Source organism: Bombina bombina, chromosome 3 (assembly GCF_027579735.1).
Source record: "Bombina bombina isolate aBomBom1 chromosome 3, aBomBom1.pri, whole genome shotgun sequence".
Taxonomy (NCBI): domain Eukaryota; kingdom Metazoa; phylum Chordata; class Amphibia; order Anura; family Bombinatoridae; genus Bombina; species Bombina bombina.
In genome coordinates, this window is record NC_069501.1 from 193,776,072 (window position 1) to 193,791,738 (window position 15,667).

General features: G+C 38.0%; 1 protein-coding gene across 1 annotated transcript in view; it reads left to right on the top strand.

Annotated features, from left to right (window-relative positions):
* Positions 1-15,667, top strand: part of ADGRG7 (adhesion G protein-coupled receptor G7) — a 170,824-nt gene that overhangs the window by 34,812 nt on the left and 120,345 nt on the right. Inside the window, exons 4-6 of the mRNA XM_053705210.1 lie at positions 1,184-1,345; positions 12,629-12,726; positions 13,161-13,285. Coding sequence (XP_053561185.1) covers positions 1,184-1,345; positions 12,629-12,726; positions 13,161-13,285 — 385 coding nt within the window. The remainder of the gene's footprint in view (positions 1-1,183; positions 1,346-12,628; positions 12,727-13,160; positions 13,286-15,667) is intronic.

Here is a 15,667-nt window from a genome sequence, read left to right on the forward strand (position 1 = left end):
TCCGTCTGCTCTGAGGACGTGGACAGAAATCAACCCGATCGAATACGATCAGATTGATTGACACCCCCTGCCCGTGAATCTGCAGGGGGCAGTATTGCACAAGCAGTTCACCAGAATGATACATTTATCGATGTGCTGCGGACATGATACGCTGTATCATGTCCGCTCGCACTTTGATAAATATGCCCCTAAGAGAGGGCTAAATATATATATTTTTTTTATTATTTTTAAACTCTGTCAATAAAGTTGGTTTTAACTGGCAATAACTACTAAAATATTAATTGATGAAGCCCTCAGAAATCTTTGAGATTCTGTTCTGCATCTCATCTGTAACATTTTCCACACATTCTTACAATGTAACACTTATTACAAAGAATCTATTAATTACCAACATTTATTACCATCAATATAACAATAGGAAATTATTCCAGCAGAATAATGATACAAATATCATATGTATTTAGAACTGTTAATATAGTGTAATGTATGGAATTCTAACTAACACTTAAAGGGACAGTAAACCGAGCAAATAATGTTATATTATTCTGAACATACTGCAGAATTATATAACATTAGCTTAGCACCAGCTTTCTAAAGCAAAGGGTTAGAGAGATATTTTACTACAAAACAGAACACCGCTCCTGGCTCTACTGAGCGGGTCTGTTATTTTCTCCTAACCGCATCGGGGCACGCTGTCTAATCACAGCCGGCTCGATCGCACTATTAAACTCAATGTAGCTTGCTCCCGCTACCAGACCAGAGCGGGCACCACGAGCTACATAGAGTTTAATAGCGCGATTGGGCACGCTGTGATTAGACAGCATGCCACAATGTGCTTAGGAGAAAAAAACAGACCTGCTCAGTAGAGCCAGGAGCAGTGTTCTGTTTTCGTAGTAAAATATCTCTCTAACCCTTTGCTTTAGAAAGCTGTTGCTAAGCTAATATTATATAATTCTGCACTATGTGAAGAATTATATAACATTATTTGCTATGCTTACTGCCCCTTTAATACATATATCCCAAACTAACATTCTTCTATAATCCTAACAGAATTTAAAAATAAATTCTTAATTCATATTTTATTTGGAGTAGGAACTTCCTACTTTGCAATTCTATACCATTATTGAATGGATTAAATGCAAATCATATTTGCCAAATCAATATTTATTCTTCTTTCCAACAGATTAATACCAGTATGACAGAAGAAGCCGTTACAAATATTTCCATCAGTACTCAGCTCTTGACCTCTCAACCAGAACAATTGAATGCTCAGAATATTTCCTCTGCATTAGACATTGTACACAGGATACTTGGCAATTCTCAAGTTCCGAATGTAGCTACAATTGTAAGTAAACTTTCTTACTCATTTTATATTGTATGCTTTGTATCCTTAAAATTCAACAGTGTACAAAAGAATATATATATGTTGTTTTTTTTGTGTAATATTTTTTATTGAGGTTTTGCGTGAGATCTAACATACAATGATAGCCATGCTGTAAGAATAATATCAATTCTATGGGCCAAAAGAATATTTTGAGAACAAACAAAAAAAAAAATAACATAGAAAAACATCAAATGACATAATATAGGCTAAACAAACCTCATTTTACAATAATAATAGCTTATGTTGATGACTATTTAGCTGGTCCTTTATCAAAAGATATTATAGTCATTCTGCTGATCACATATGAGCCCTGATCAAAAGAGTATTTATCAGTGGGTAAGCACCGCTCAGGTACATGTAGTATAGATAAAGATGGCTACTGTGATAGTGATGGTATATAGTATAAATTAGCATTTAGGAAATAAATGATAAGTTAGTGGCCACATTTCTGGCCACTAAAGTATAATGTTATAGAAAAATGCTATATAATATTTAGCGGGTAAACACCGCTTAAGTATGGGGGGGAAGGGGGCGGCGGAGGTATTACTATAATTTAGTTTGAAACATTTACTGCCGCTTCCAAGTAGTTACCAAAGATAGTGAAAGGGCTATCAGATTACAATATGGGAAGAGATGGCTGCAAAAATTATATCCGTATAGGTCATAGTAAGGACATTTACTGAGGCTCGGTGGGAGCCATAGGAGCCAGGCAATCTGTGCAGTCAAATATAAGATAATTAAGATTTTAAATCTGGGATAGGAATTCCACTTACTAGGGACACCGGCACCAGCAAGTCTTTATGGCTATGGGGCCAATACGTAGTATTGGGGTCATGAGGGGACACACACATGACTACTATCAATTAGAGACTACAACATGAGATCTATGTATATAGGTTTTTACTCTAGGCACCCTTTATTTTCGTCTTACAGGATGACCCCAGTTAAATCACTGGGGTCGTCCTGTAAGGCGAAAATAAAGGGTGCCTAGAGTAAAAACCTATATAGTCAATTAAAGTAGAGCACCTGTAGTGGTTTCTTGGTAGGCACTGATATCAAATAGACAGCCTTAACATGTAGGATTTCATTGTAAAATTTCACATTATATATAGTATGTCTATATCTAACATATCGTATCATGTATATAAAGGCCTTGCTATGGTATGGGTGTTATACAAGAGAGTGATAGATCCCTATCTATAATACGGATGTTCATGGAATATTGTCATACAAATTAATCTGCCCATTTTTAACAAGATATGCTTAGGGATGCTTTTTCATAAGGTTTTCACATTTCAGCTATAAACAGTACAATAATAACAAACTTTGGAGAGAGGCGTAGTTGTATACAGATAGTAAGAGCTGTAAACTAATCTGATACTATAGTTTAGATATGTGGTAATAATAGACAATTTCTAAAAGAGAATGCTGGCAACAGGATTTAAACTTTACATTAGGTATTTCTATATAGCCATACTCATAAGCTGATTCCTTACTTATGTGCGAGGCGTACGACTTAGAACTAAAACCTTTAACAAAACTTAGTTTACAGCAAATAAAGTAAATCAGATCCAGACACTAGGATTTTAGCCGTTAGGCATCCTATTAGGTGACATAGTGTGGAGTTTGGTAAAGGGCGTTCCCCCTTTAACCTGAGTGAGCTTAAAAATGCTATAGTATGGGGTTAGATATATATAATCAAAAATTAGCCTCCTCTGTTAATTCCCTCTACTTAGTATAAAAATGAATGTGCTTTAGAGGCATATTTAAGAAATGTCTTGCGGACCTGATCCGACAGTGCGGATCAGGTCCTCAAGACATCGCTAAATGCGGAGAGCAATACGCTCTCTGCATTTAACATTGCACCAGCAGCTCACAAGAGCTGCTGGTGCATCGCCTCCCCCTGCAGACTCCCAGTAGGGGGTGTCAATCAACCCGATCGTACTCGATCGGGTTGAATTGTTGCGATTCCTGTCTGTCTGCTCAGAGCAGACGGACAGGCTATGGAGCAGCGGTCTTTGTGACCGCTGCTTCACAACTGCTGTTTCTGGTGAGTCTGAAGACTCGCCAGAAACACGGACCATCAAGCTCCTTTCGGAGCTTGATAGATAGGCCCTTATGTCTTTAGAGGAGATTTTAATCAGATTGTTATATGTCTTAATTGAACCCAGCTTTATAAAGAGTAAATGAGTGTTGACTACTGGAGTCAAGCTGTGACACTGTACAAATTAGGGGATAAATAACTGTAATAGATAGCCATTTTATATCAAACTGCTGTAACAATCCTAACTGTTTAATATAGACCTCTGAAGATTACTGAAGGGTAACATATATTATACAAATTCAGATGACTACAAAAGGTAGTATGTAAGAAGAGAGCCCTGGAGACATTTAGGACAAATATCAAACAATAAAAATGTCGGAGTCTTATATATCAAACAGGATAGTTATCATGGGAGACTGACATATCAATAATATAGTTGATAAACGTCTGTAAAATGAAATTTGGTAGCATGAAGTCTTCATTATACTGGGTGTATGCCCCGGCTCACTGCAGGATGTCATGCTGTTTCATCCGATCCCCGCGGCCCAGAAAAGTCTCACCCTGAAGATGAATATCTGTTCCAAACTCCTATGGAGCACACACAATCTTATGTATTGAGCAGCGACTGGGGAGTTCAGAGAATTCAGCACCTGTGCTACAACCGACTGGGCTTTGCATGGTGGCAGCAAACTGATAGCTGAATCAGATGAAGTCTGTGCTGCATACACTCCTAGTTGGGCTACAACCATGCAGAGCCACAAAGATGGGGGATCCACCATGTGAATTTTTCCCTGATGGTTTATATTTCGTTCCGGGTGGCCGGCCGCAATCTCTGGACTGTGCGGTTCTGGTAAGTAGTAAAGAGAGTAAAGTCCAGCACAGAGCACAAATTCCAAATGGAAGAGGGTAATCCTTTAGAGTGACTGCCACACTCAATAGTAGTAATCCAAAAAGCAAAAGGAAGGATGATAGTTAAAATCCAAATTTTATTAATGATACAGGATCAGACAAAGAAGACCACAACGTTTCGGGGTCAATACCCCTTAGTCGGTTCTGGTAAGTAGACTGTACTACAGCTGGTCTCGCTTAATGGGAGAGCCTGACACAGTGAAAGGCTCTGTCATGCGAGGTGGGCTGCATCCTCGGCCCCCTCTGTGGGACTAAGCTCTTCCCGCATGGTCATATCTCTAACACACAACATCAAGCTGTCAAATCCATCCTGCATAGCCTCCTCGAATCCTGTCAGCAACTCCAGCACTGTAAAATAAGAGATCTCAATTTTGCTGACACACGTGGCGTTACTGACTTTAGGTAAAGCGATAGTAAGTTAGATTTTTCGTCCCCTTCAATGTTCCTAGATATAATTTAGGATCTTGTGAGCATCTATAGCGATGGATAGCTAATATTTATCAAAAAGCCCCCTATATTAGGGTTTAAAGCCGGGAGCTCCCCATATACACATCTGGCTGTGTCTGCAGTTTGCTCCGCCCCCCCCGTTTTTATTTAATTTTTATTTGAATTTAATAACAAAAAGGATAAACCCTTATTTTACATTGGATACCAAATTTCTAAATAAGAGACCTCATGGAATAACAAGATAATATTATCTAAGGTAAAAGAAGATTATAGTAAATATATATAGTAAATTTAGAATATAGTCAAACATTCTAATGTTCATCAATTAGAGAAAAGAAAAAAAAAGAAATGAGAAGAAAAGGAAGAAAAACAAAATATAGAGTTTAGTAAATTTATCTAAAAAATCCCCAATTAAAAAAAAAAAAAAAGAAGAAAAAGGAAAACTCTTTTCTCTAAGTTGGGAATAAAGGAAAAGGTAAAATGGGGAGAAGAGGGGAAAGATGATTAAAAGCTTAGAGTTAAACACTTATACCAAAATCTCCATCAGTTTTTACATTTTTTTTAACTATCCACGTATCAGGTGCCTTAAAAATGTGTTGGTTAAACATTTTCTGTCTGCAGACAATGTAGAAAGACAGATGCGCCACATGGCCCAATATTGTAGGATACAATTGGAATGATGTTATATGTGACAGATACACTCACATTTGGTAGAGTACCCCCAGTGGTGCAGAAGGAGCAGTCTGGGATCAGTAGCAGTCACCCAGAAGACTGGCCTCCAGAGGATGTTTGATGGTCTGTGGATAATGATAGAAAAAACCAGGTGCCTATATGGCCTAGTACTGTTTACATACGTGGAGTGGAAAATAAAGTAGAAAAATTGCACTCACATTTGGTGAAGCATCTCCCTTGATGCAGTAGAGGCAAGCTGCGATCAATATAGTCACCCAGTAGACTAATCCCCAGGTAGTCAGGAACTTTCAGCAATCCAAAAGATAGAAATCCAGAGTAACAAAGTATGGCAGCAAGTGGTAAGTATAAAAAACTTATATAAGTATATGTAAGTATAAAACCAGTGGCTGTTTCATCAGGCTTAATATATTTGATTTTCTAAGTCTGGTGTATATGAGTTAAGAATTTGCATATTTTAAGTCTGGTGTATTTTCTAAGTCTGATGTATATGAGTTAAGAATTTGCATATTTTACAATGAAAATATACCATATAGAGGACCCTTATTTGACTTTTGAAAACTATGTGCCTAAAACGTTATGTAACAGTGTTCTAATTTTGTGCATAACCATAGCCAGAGTATAAGGCAACAACTTAGATTTGATCCCCTCTTTCCAGTGAGGTATCTCAGATACCTCTAAGATGTAAAGGAACTGATTTAATAGATACTTTACTACCTGTTTAGACTGTAGATGGGTGTCCAAGCCAGGGAGAGGGTAATTTTGCCAGTTCTGGTGAAACTGTGATCCTGATTATACTAACTGGATAAAGCACAATCAACATTTTATCATTCACCCAACTGTCATGCCATGGGTGTTTCCTAACTTAAAGGGACACTGAACCCAAATTTTTTTTCTTTCATTATTCAGATAGAGCATGACATTTTAAGCAACTTTCCAATTTACTCCTATTATCAATTTTTCTTTGTTCTCTTGGTATCTTTATTTGAATGTAAGGTTATGAGCCAGCCCATTTTTGGTTCAGCACCTGGGTAGCGCTTGCTGATTGGTGGCTACATTTAGACACCAATCAGAAAGTGCTACCCAGGTGCTGAACCAAAAATGTGCCAACTCCTTTGCTTATATTCTTGCTTTTTCAAATAAACATACCAATGGTACGAAGAAAAATTGATAATAGGAGTAAATTAGAAAGTTGCTAAAATTGCATGCTCTATCTGAATCATGAAAGGAAAAATTTGGGTTTAGTGTCCCTTTAAGTCTTAATTTTCCTTGAACATCTGGGACCATGGTTAAGTAAAATGGAGACTGATTATGCCATATTCAATTAATAAGACCAATTGCTGAGATCTATATTGTACCTACATCCAGCAAATAATGCAAATAAAACTTAAAAAATAATATAAATATATACATTTGCATATTGATTTTCAGGAAAAGAAAATGTTCATGTACAAATAAACATCCATTTTTGGCTGAAGATTATACTGAATTTCTTATAACATTAACATAAATATTAATAAATATTGTGAGTTGTGCGTTAGACTGAAAAAGCAGCGTTAACAGGTCCTAACGCTGCTTTTCACTACCGCTGCTATTACGAGTCTTGCAGGTTTAGGGTCACCGCACACTTCTTTGGCCTTACCGCAAAACAACTTACGTAAACTTCGTAAAGTCTTTTTTCTATGGGACTTCCATAGCGCTGGTATTATGAGTGTGTCCTGGGAGGCCAAAAAGTGAGCGGTACACCCTCTACCTCCAAGATCCCTAACGCATTTTAAAGTCAGTAGTTAAGAGTTTTATGGTATAACGCTGTAACATAAAACTCATAACTAAAGTGCTAAAAAGTACACCCATAAACTACCTATTAACCCCTAAACCGAGGCCCTCCCACATTGCAAACACTAAATAAAATTTTAACCCCTAATCTGCCGCTCCGGACATCACCGCCACTAGTATAAACATATTAACCCCTAAACTGCCGCACTCCCGCCTCGCAAACACTAGTTAAATATTATTAACCCCTAATCTGCCATCCCTAACATCGCTGCCACCTACATTATACTTATTAACCCCAAATCTGCCGCTCCGGACATCGCCACCACCTACATTATACTTATTAACCACTAATCTGCTACCCCCAACATCGCCAACACCTACAATATTTTTATCAACCCCTAATCTGCCACCCCCAATGTCACCGCCACTATTCTAAATTTATTAACCCCTAAACCTAAGTCTAACCCTAACCCTAACACCCCCTAACTTAAATATAATTTAAATAAATCTAAATAAAATTACTATCATTTCCTAAATAATTCCTATTTAAAACTAAATACTTACCTATAAAATAAACCCTAAGCTAGCTACAATATAACTAATAGTTACATTGTATCTAGCTTAGGGTTTATTTTTATTTTAGCCAATAGGATTAAGCTTGCATTCTATTGGCTGATTGGAACAGCCAATAAAATGCGAGCTCAATCCTATTGGCTGACTGGAGCTGTAGATTAGGGGTTAAAAAATATAATGTAGGTGGCGACAATGTCAGGGGCGGCAGATTAGGGGTTAATAAGTTTAAAATTAGGGGTGTTTAGACTCGGAGTTCAAGTTAGGGTGTTAGGTGTAAACATAACTTTTATTTCCCCATAGGAATCAATGGGGCTGCGTTACTGAGTTTTACGCTGCTTTTTTTGCAGGTGTTAGACTTTTTCTCAGCCGGCTCTCCCCGTTGATTCCTATGGGGAAATAGTGCACAAGCACGTACGACCAGCTCACCGCTGACTTAAGCAGCACTGGTATTGGAGTGCGGTAAGGAGAACAATTTTGCTCAATGCTCACTTCTTGCCTTTTAACGCCGGATTTGTAAAAACCCATAATACCAGAGCTGTAGGTAAGTGAGCGGTGAGAGAAAACTGCTCGTTAGCACCGCATAGCCTCTAACGCAAAACTCGTAATCTGGCCGATAATTTCCTAAATGTGTAGATTTTTTTTTACCAATGATTACTCTGTGACTATGGCCCCTAGTTATCAAGCCTTCAACCTCAAATACGCTGGAATTCCACAGCGTATTTGTGGCGAGGCTGATTCGCCTTAGTTATCAAGCCCTAGACACCGGCAAAAGTAGAATATTGTGATGTAAGCTTCGATCCGCCGGACTCAGTCCGACACAGATCGATTCTTACGTCACTCCAGATGTTTCGCACACAAGTTCGGCACTCTCTGACTACTTTTGTTAGTTATCAAAAAACTAGCAGGTACGCTCGGCACCTGGAGACGGCGGATCCCATAGGAATCAATGGGAGTCTGACCATAGCGAAAGTTCATGTTCGCTGCTGCCAGACATCCCATTGATTCCTATGGGAGCTGTCTACACCTAACACCCTATCATGTACCCCGAGTCTAAACAACCCTAATCTGTCCCCCCTACACCTCCGCAACTAAATAAATGTATTACCCCCTAAACCGCCGCTCCCGGAGCCCACCGCCACTATAATAAATATGTTAACCCCTAAACCGCCACTCCTGGTCCCCGCCGCAACTATAATATATGCATTAACCTCTAAACCGCCGCTCCCGGACCCTGCCGCCACCTACATTATACCTAGTAACCCCTATCCTGCCCCCCCTAAACCGCCGCTCCCGGACCCAGCCGCAATCTATCTTAAACTTATTAATCCCTAATCTGCCCCCCCTACACCGTCGCCACCTATAATAAATTTATTAACCCTATCCTGCCCCCCCTACACCGCCGCCACTGTAATAAATTTATTAACCCCTATCCTGCCCCCCCTATACCGCCGCCACTATAATAAAATTATTAACCCCTAAACCTAAGTCTAACACTAACCCTAACACCCCCCTAACTTAAATATTAATTAAATACATCTAAATAATATTTCTCTTATTAACTAAATTAATCCTATTTAAAACTAAATACTTACCTTTAAAATAAACCCTAATATAGCTACAATATAAATAATAATTATATTGTAGCTATTTTAGGATTTATATTTATTTTACAGGTAACTTTGTATTTATTTTAGCTAGTTAGAATAGTTATTAAATAGTTATTAACTATTTAATAACTACCTAGCTAAAAGAAATACAAAATTACCTGTAAAATAAATCCCAACCTAAGTTACAATTAAACCTAACACTACACTATCATTAAATTAGTTAAATAAATTAGCTACAAATAACTACAATTAAATTCAATTAAATAAACTAACTAAAGTACAAAAAATAAATAAAGCTAAGTTACAAAAAAAAAAAAAGTTACAAACATTTAAAAAATATTACAACAATTTTAAGCTACTTACACCTAATCTAAGACCCCTAATAAAATAACAAAGCCCCCCAAAATAAAAATATTCCCTACCCTATTCTACATTAAAAAGTTACCAGCTCCAATTACCTTACCAGCCCTTAAAAGGGCCTTTTGCGGGGCATGCCCCAAAGAATTCAGCTCTTTTGCCTGTAAAAAAAAATACAACCCCCCCCAACATTAAAACCCACCACCCACATACCCCTAATCTAACCCAAACCCCCCTTAAATAAACCTAACACTACCCCCCTGAAGATCATCCTATCTTGAGCCGTCTTCAGCCAGCCGACCACCGATGGAACCGAAGAGGAGATCCGGAGCGGCAGAAGTTATCATCCAAGGGGAGCTGAAGAAGTCTTCCATCCGAATGAAGTCTTCATCTTGGATGACGTCCCTTAAAGGAACCTTCATTCGTCGTTAGTCGTTGGGAAGAAGAGGATGGCTCCGCATCAGCTCGTCTGAAGATGGCTCCGCTCCGGATGGATGAAGATTGAAGACGCCGCTTGGATGAAGACTTCAATCGGATGGAAGACTTCTTAAGCGCCCCTTGGATGATGACTTCTGCCGCTCCGGATCTCCTCTTTGGTTCCATCGGTGGTCGGCTGGCTGAAGACGGCTCAAGGTAGGATGATCTTCAGGGGGGTAGTGTTAGGTTTATTTAAGGGGGGTTTGGGTTAGATTAGGGGTATGTGGGTGGTGGGTTTTAATGTTGGGAGGGTTGTATTTTTTTTTACAGGCAAAAGAGCTGAATTCTTTGGGGTATGCCCCGCAAAAGGCCCTTTTAAGGGCTGGTAAGGTAATTGAGCTGGGAACTTTTTAATGTAGAATAGGGTAGGGAATTTTTTTTTATTTTGGGGGGCTTTGTTATTTTATTAGGGGCTTAGATTAGGTGTAAGTAGCTTAAAATTGTTGTAATATTTTTTAAATGTTTGTAACTTATTTTTTTTATTTTTTGTAACAGCTTTTTTTATTTTTTGTACTTTAGTTAGTTTATTTAATTGAATTTAATTGTAGTTGTTTGTAGCTAATTTATTTAATTAATTTAATGATAGTGTAGTGTTAGGTTTAATTGTAACTTAGGTTAGGATTTATTTTACAGGTAATTTTGTATTTCTTTTAGCTAGGTAGTTATTAAATAGTTAATAACTATTTAATAACTATTCTAACTAGCTAAAATAAATACAAAGTTACCTGTAAAATAAATATAAATCCTAAAATAGCTACAATGTAATTATTAATTACATTGTAGCTATCTTAGGGTTTATTTTACAGGTAAGTATTTAGTTTTAAATAGGAATAATTAATGTAATGATAGTGTAGTGTTAGGTGTAATTGTAACTTAGGTTAGTTTTTATTTTACAGGTAAATTTCTCTTTACTTTAGCTAGGTAGCTATTAAATAGTTATTAACTATTTAATAGTTATTGTACCTAGTTAAAATAAATTGAAATCTGCCTGTAAAATAAAAATAAATCCTAAAATAGCTACAATATAATTATTATTTATATTGTAGCTATATTAGGGTTTATTTTAAAGGAAAGTATTTAGTTTTAAATAGGATTAATTTAGTTAATAAGAGAAATATTATTTAGATTTATTTAATTAATATTTAAGTTAGGGGGGTGTTAGAGTTAGTGTTAGACTTAGGTTTAGGGGTTAATAATTTTATGACAGTGGCGGCGGTGTGGGGGGGGCAGGATAGGGGTTAATAAATTTATTATAGGTGGCGACGGTGTAGGGGGGGCAGATTAGGGGTTAATAAGTTTAATATAGGTTGCGGCGGGGTCCGGGAGTGTCTGTTTAGGGGTTAAACTATTTATATCGTTGCGGCGAGGTCCGGGATCTGCAGAATAGGGGTTAATAACTTTATTATAGGTGGCGGCGGTATAGGGGGGCAGGATAGGGGTTACTAGGTATAATGTAGGTGGCGGCGGTGTCCGGGAGCGGCGGTTTAGGGGTTAATACATTTATAAGAGTTGCGGCGGGGTCTAGGAGCAGTGGTTAGGGGTTAATAACTATATTTAGTTGCAGGGGGCTCCGGGGGCGCCAGTATAGGGGGTAAAACAGTGTAGTTAGTGTGCGTGCTTAGTGACAGCTTGTCAATAAAGCTGTCAAAAAGCCGGAGAGCAGCGAGATCGGATGAGTGATAACTCTCACAGTCCGCTACTCATCGCCCCGTACTTGGTGCGCAGCTTTTTGACAGATTTTTTTATAACTTAGGCGAAATTTTTCAGGTCCGCGGCGGCGGTGGTAGGCGAGCTTAGGCGGGTGTATTGGACCGGCGAAGGCAGGTAAAGTAGACGCGTTGATAACTAGAGGCCTATATATTTAAATGCATTGAACTAAATTTAATTTGGACAATATACATTGACTTTTTATCTTCTCTCTTTTGGTGACTGAATACCAGAAGACAATAGGGAAGAGTGAATTTTTTTTTTACGTGAATTATGTAACTTAAGCTGTGCATCCGTATTCAATAATTTCCTATTTTCTACTCTATCATCAATAGTGATATTGATGTTATTTTAAGAGCACAGACTTGCTTCTTAGTACTATTTATATCAAGGCAATTTGTGGCTTTAGTGGCCAATATTCCCATTTTAAACAAAATTAAATTAAAAGGTGAAATTTTTCTGGTGAAGTTAATTAACTAATCTCCAGTGAATGTTGGTCAACGAGTATAGGACACAAACTGGAGTATTTTTGCTTAACCACAGTAATTCTAAAAAAAACAAACAAAAAAAAAAAACCTCTGCTTTAATAAAAAAAAATTACAAGGTTATTTTAAAAAATAAATAAATATCATTTTTGTTTTACTCTGTACTCCACAGGCAGCTGAGGCAGCAGTCACCACCGTTAGTCAAATTATGAGTGCCAATACAAAAATATTTATGACTGATAATGAAGATTTAATACAGAGTGCAGAAAGGTACTGTTGGTATTTTATTAAATATGAAATTAGGTTATACTATTGAAGTAGTAAAATTGCTATTTGACCATACTTGCATAACTATTAGTAAAATCTGCACCTGCACCAATGTGTTTAAGTCCGGCAAACGAGTTAAACACATAGTAGAAGTAGTGCTTGGGACCCGCAAAGCACTGCCGGTCCTGAGTAGAAACTGTTGTTGACCCAATCAGCAGCATCAGTAACACAGAAAGGTCTGCAGGTCCCAACCAGTATTTCTTCTATGTGTTTAACCCCTTTGCAGGATCTTTAGTCTTAAAATGATGTGCTTTAAAGAATTAGAGCTCGCAAAGTTTTGACTATAATGGCCCTTTAAGTGATATGCAAGCCCTAGTAGAAAACATAATTATAATGAACCATAAAGTATTTTCTAATGATGTTTCTTGTTTCTGCAGACTGACGAAAACAATGGAAAGCTTTTCTTTGAATGCCAGTACTCCATCTGTAGTACAACCTAATGTGGCAGTACTTCAGTCACCTGTATTAATTGGTAAAGGAGTTTCAGTCACATCATTAAGAGGTATTGCAAATAAATATTATACTTTAAGGTGAGAACACTAAACATGGACAGAAAACCCTTTTTTATGTTTCTCACAGAGGCATTTTTATACTAACGGGCAGATTTATCAAAGACAGAATGTTCCTATTGGCTGCAGGCTTGCCCATGTGAGTCTCCAACTGATATTTAAGAAGCAGATGCTTCCTATACTCTCTCCACGACTTCAGATGTGGTAGATTAACTAAACAACTCGAGGACTCATTGTTCACTAGGGCCTAGATTTAGAGTTCGGCGGTAGCCGTGAAAACCAGCGTTAGAGGCTCCTAACGCTGGTTTTGGCCGCCCGCTGGTATTTGGAGTCAGTGATTAAAGGGTCTAACGCTCACTTTTCAGCCGCAACTTTTCCATACCGCAGATCCCCTTTACATCAATTGCGTATCCTATCTTTTCAATGGGATCTTTCTAACGCCGGTATTTAGAGTCGTTTCTGAAGTGAGCGTTAGAGCTCTAACGACAAAACTCCAGCCGCCGGAAAATAGCAGGAGTTAAGAGCTTTCTGGGCTAACGCCGGTTCATAAAGCTCTTAACTACTGTACCCTAAAGTACACTAACACCCATAAACTACCTATGTACCCCTAAACCGAGGTCCCCCCACATCGCCGCCACTCGATTTAAATTTTTTAACCCCTAATCTGCCGACCGCCACCTACGTTATCCTTATGTACCCCTAATCTGCTGCCCCTAACCCCGCCGACCCCTGTATTACATTTATTAACCCCTAACCTGCCCCCCACAACGTCGCCGCCAGCTACTTACAATAATTAACCCCTAATCTTCCGACCACATAGCGCCGCCACCTACGTTATCCTTATGTACCCCTAATCTGCTGCCCCTAACACCGCCGACCCCTATATTATATTTATTATATATATAATAACCCCTATTGGCTGATCCAATCAGCCAATCAGATTGAGCTCGCATTCTATTGGCTGATCGGAACAGCCAATAGAATGCGAGCTCAATCTGATTGGCTGATTGGATCAGCCAATCGGATTGAACTTGATTCTGATTGGCTGATTCCATCAGCCAATCAGAATATTCCTACCTTAATTCCGATTGGCTGATAGAATCCTATCAGCCAATCGGAATTCAAGGGACGCCATCTTGGATGACGTCCCTTAAAGGAACCGTCATTCGTCGGGAGACAACGGAAGAAGAGGATGGATCCGCGTCGCCTGCTTCAAGATGGACCCGCTCCGCACCGGATGCAAGAAGATCGAAGATGCCGCTTGGAGAAGATGTTTGCCGGTCCGGATGTCCTCTTCTTGCCGGATAGGAGGAAGACTTTGGAGCCTCTTCTGGACCTCTTCAGCCACCGGATGATGGATCGCCAACCCCCGCTTGGGTTGGATGAAGATGTTGGAGCCAGGACGGATCGGTGATACCTGGATGGTGAAGACAAGGTAGGAAGATCTTCAGGGGCTTAGTGTTAGGTTTATTTAAGGGGGGTTTGGGTTAGATTAGGGGTATGTGGGTAGTGGGTTGTAATGTTGGGGGGGGGTATTGTATGTGTTTTTTTTACAGGCAAAAGAGCTGAAATTCTTGGGGCATGCCCCGCAAAGGGCCCTGTTCAGGGCTGGTAAGGTAAAAGAGCTTTTAACTTTTTTAATTTAGAATAGGGTAGGGAATTTTTTATTTTGGGGGTCTTTGTTATTTTATTAGGGGGCTTAGAGTAGGTGTAATTAGTTTAAAATTGTTGTAATAATTTTCTGATGTTTGTAAATATTTTTTTATTTTTTGTAACTTAGTTCTTTTTTATTTTTTGTACTTTAGCTAGTTTATTTAATTGTATTTATTTGTAGGAATTGTGTTTAATTAATTTATTGATAGTGTAGTGTTAGGTTAATTGTAGGTAATTGTAGGTAGTTTATTTAATTAATTTATTGATAGGGTAGTGTTAGGTTTAATTATATCTTAGGTTAGGATTTATTTTACAGGTAAATTTGTTATTATTTTAACTAGGTAACTATTAAATAGTTCTTAACTATTTAATAGCTATTGTACCTGGTTAAAATAATTACAAAGTTGCCTGTAAAATAAATATTAATCCTAAAATAGCTATAATATAATTATAATTTATATTGTAGCTATATTAGGATTTATTTTACAGGTAAGTATTTAGCTTTAAATAGGAATAAGTTATTTAATAAGAGTTAATTAATTTCGTTAGATGTAAATTATATTTAAGTTAGGGGGGTGTTAGTGTTAGGGTTAGACTTAGCTTTAGGGGTTAATCCATTTATTATAGTAGCGATGAGCTCCGGTCATCAGATTAGGGGTTAATAATTGAAGTTAGGTGTCTGCGATGTTAGGGAGGGCAGATTAGGGGTTAATACTATTTAT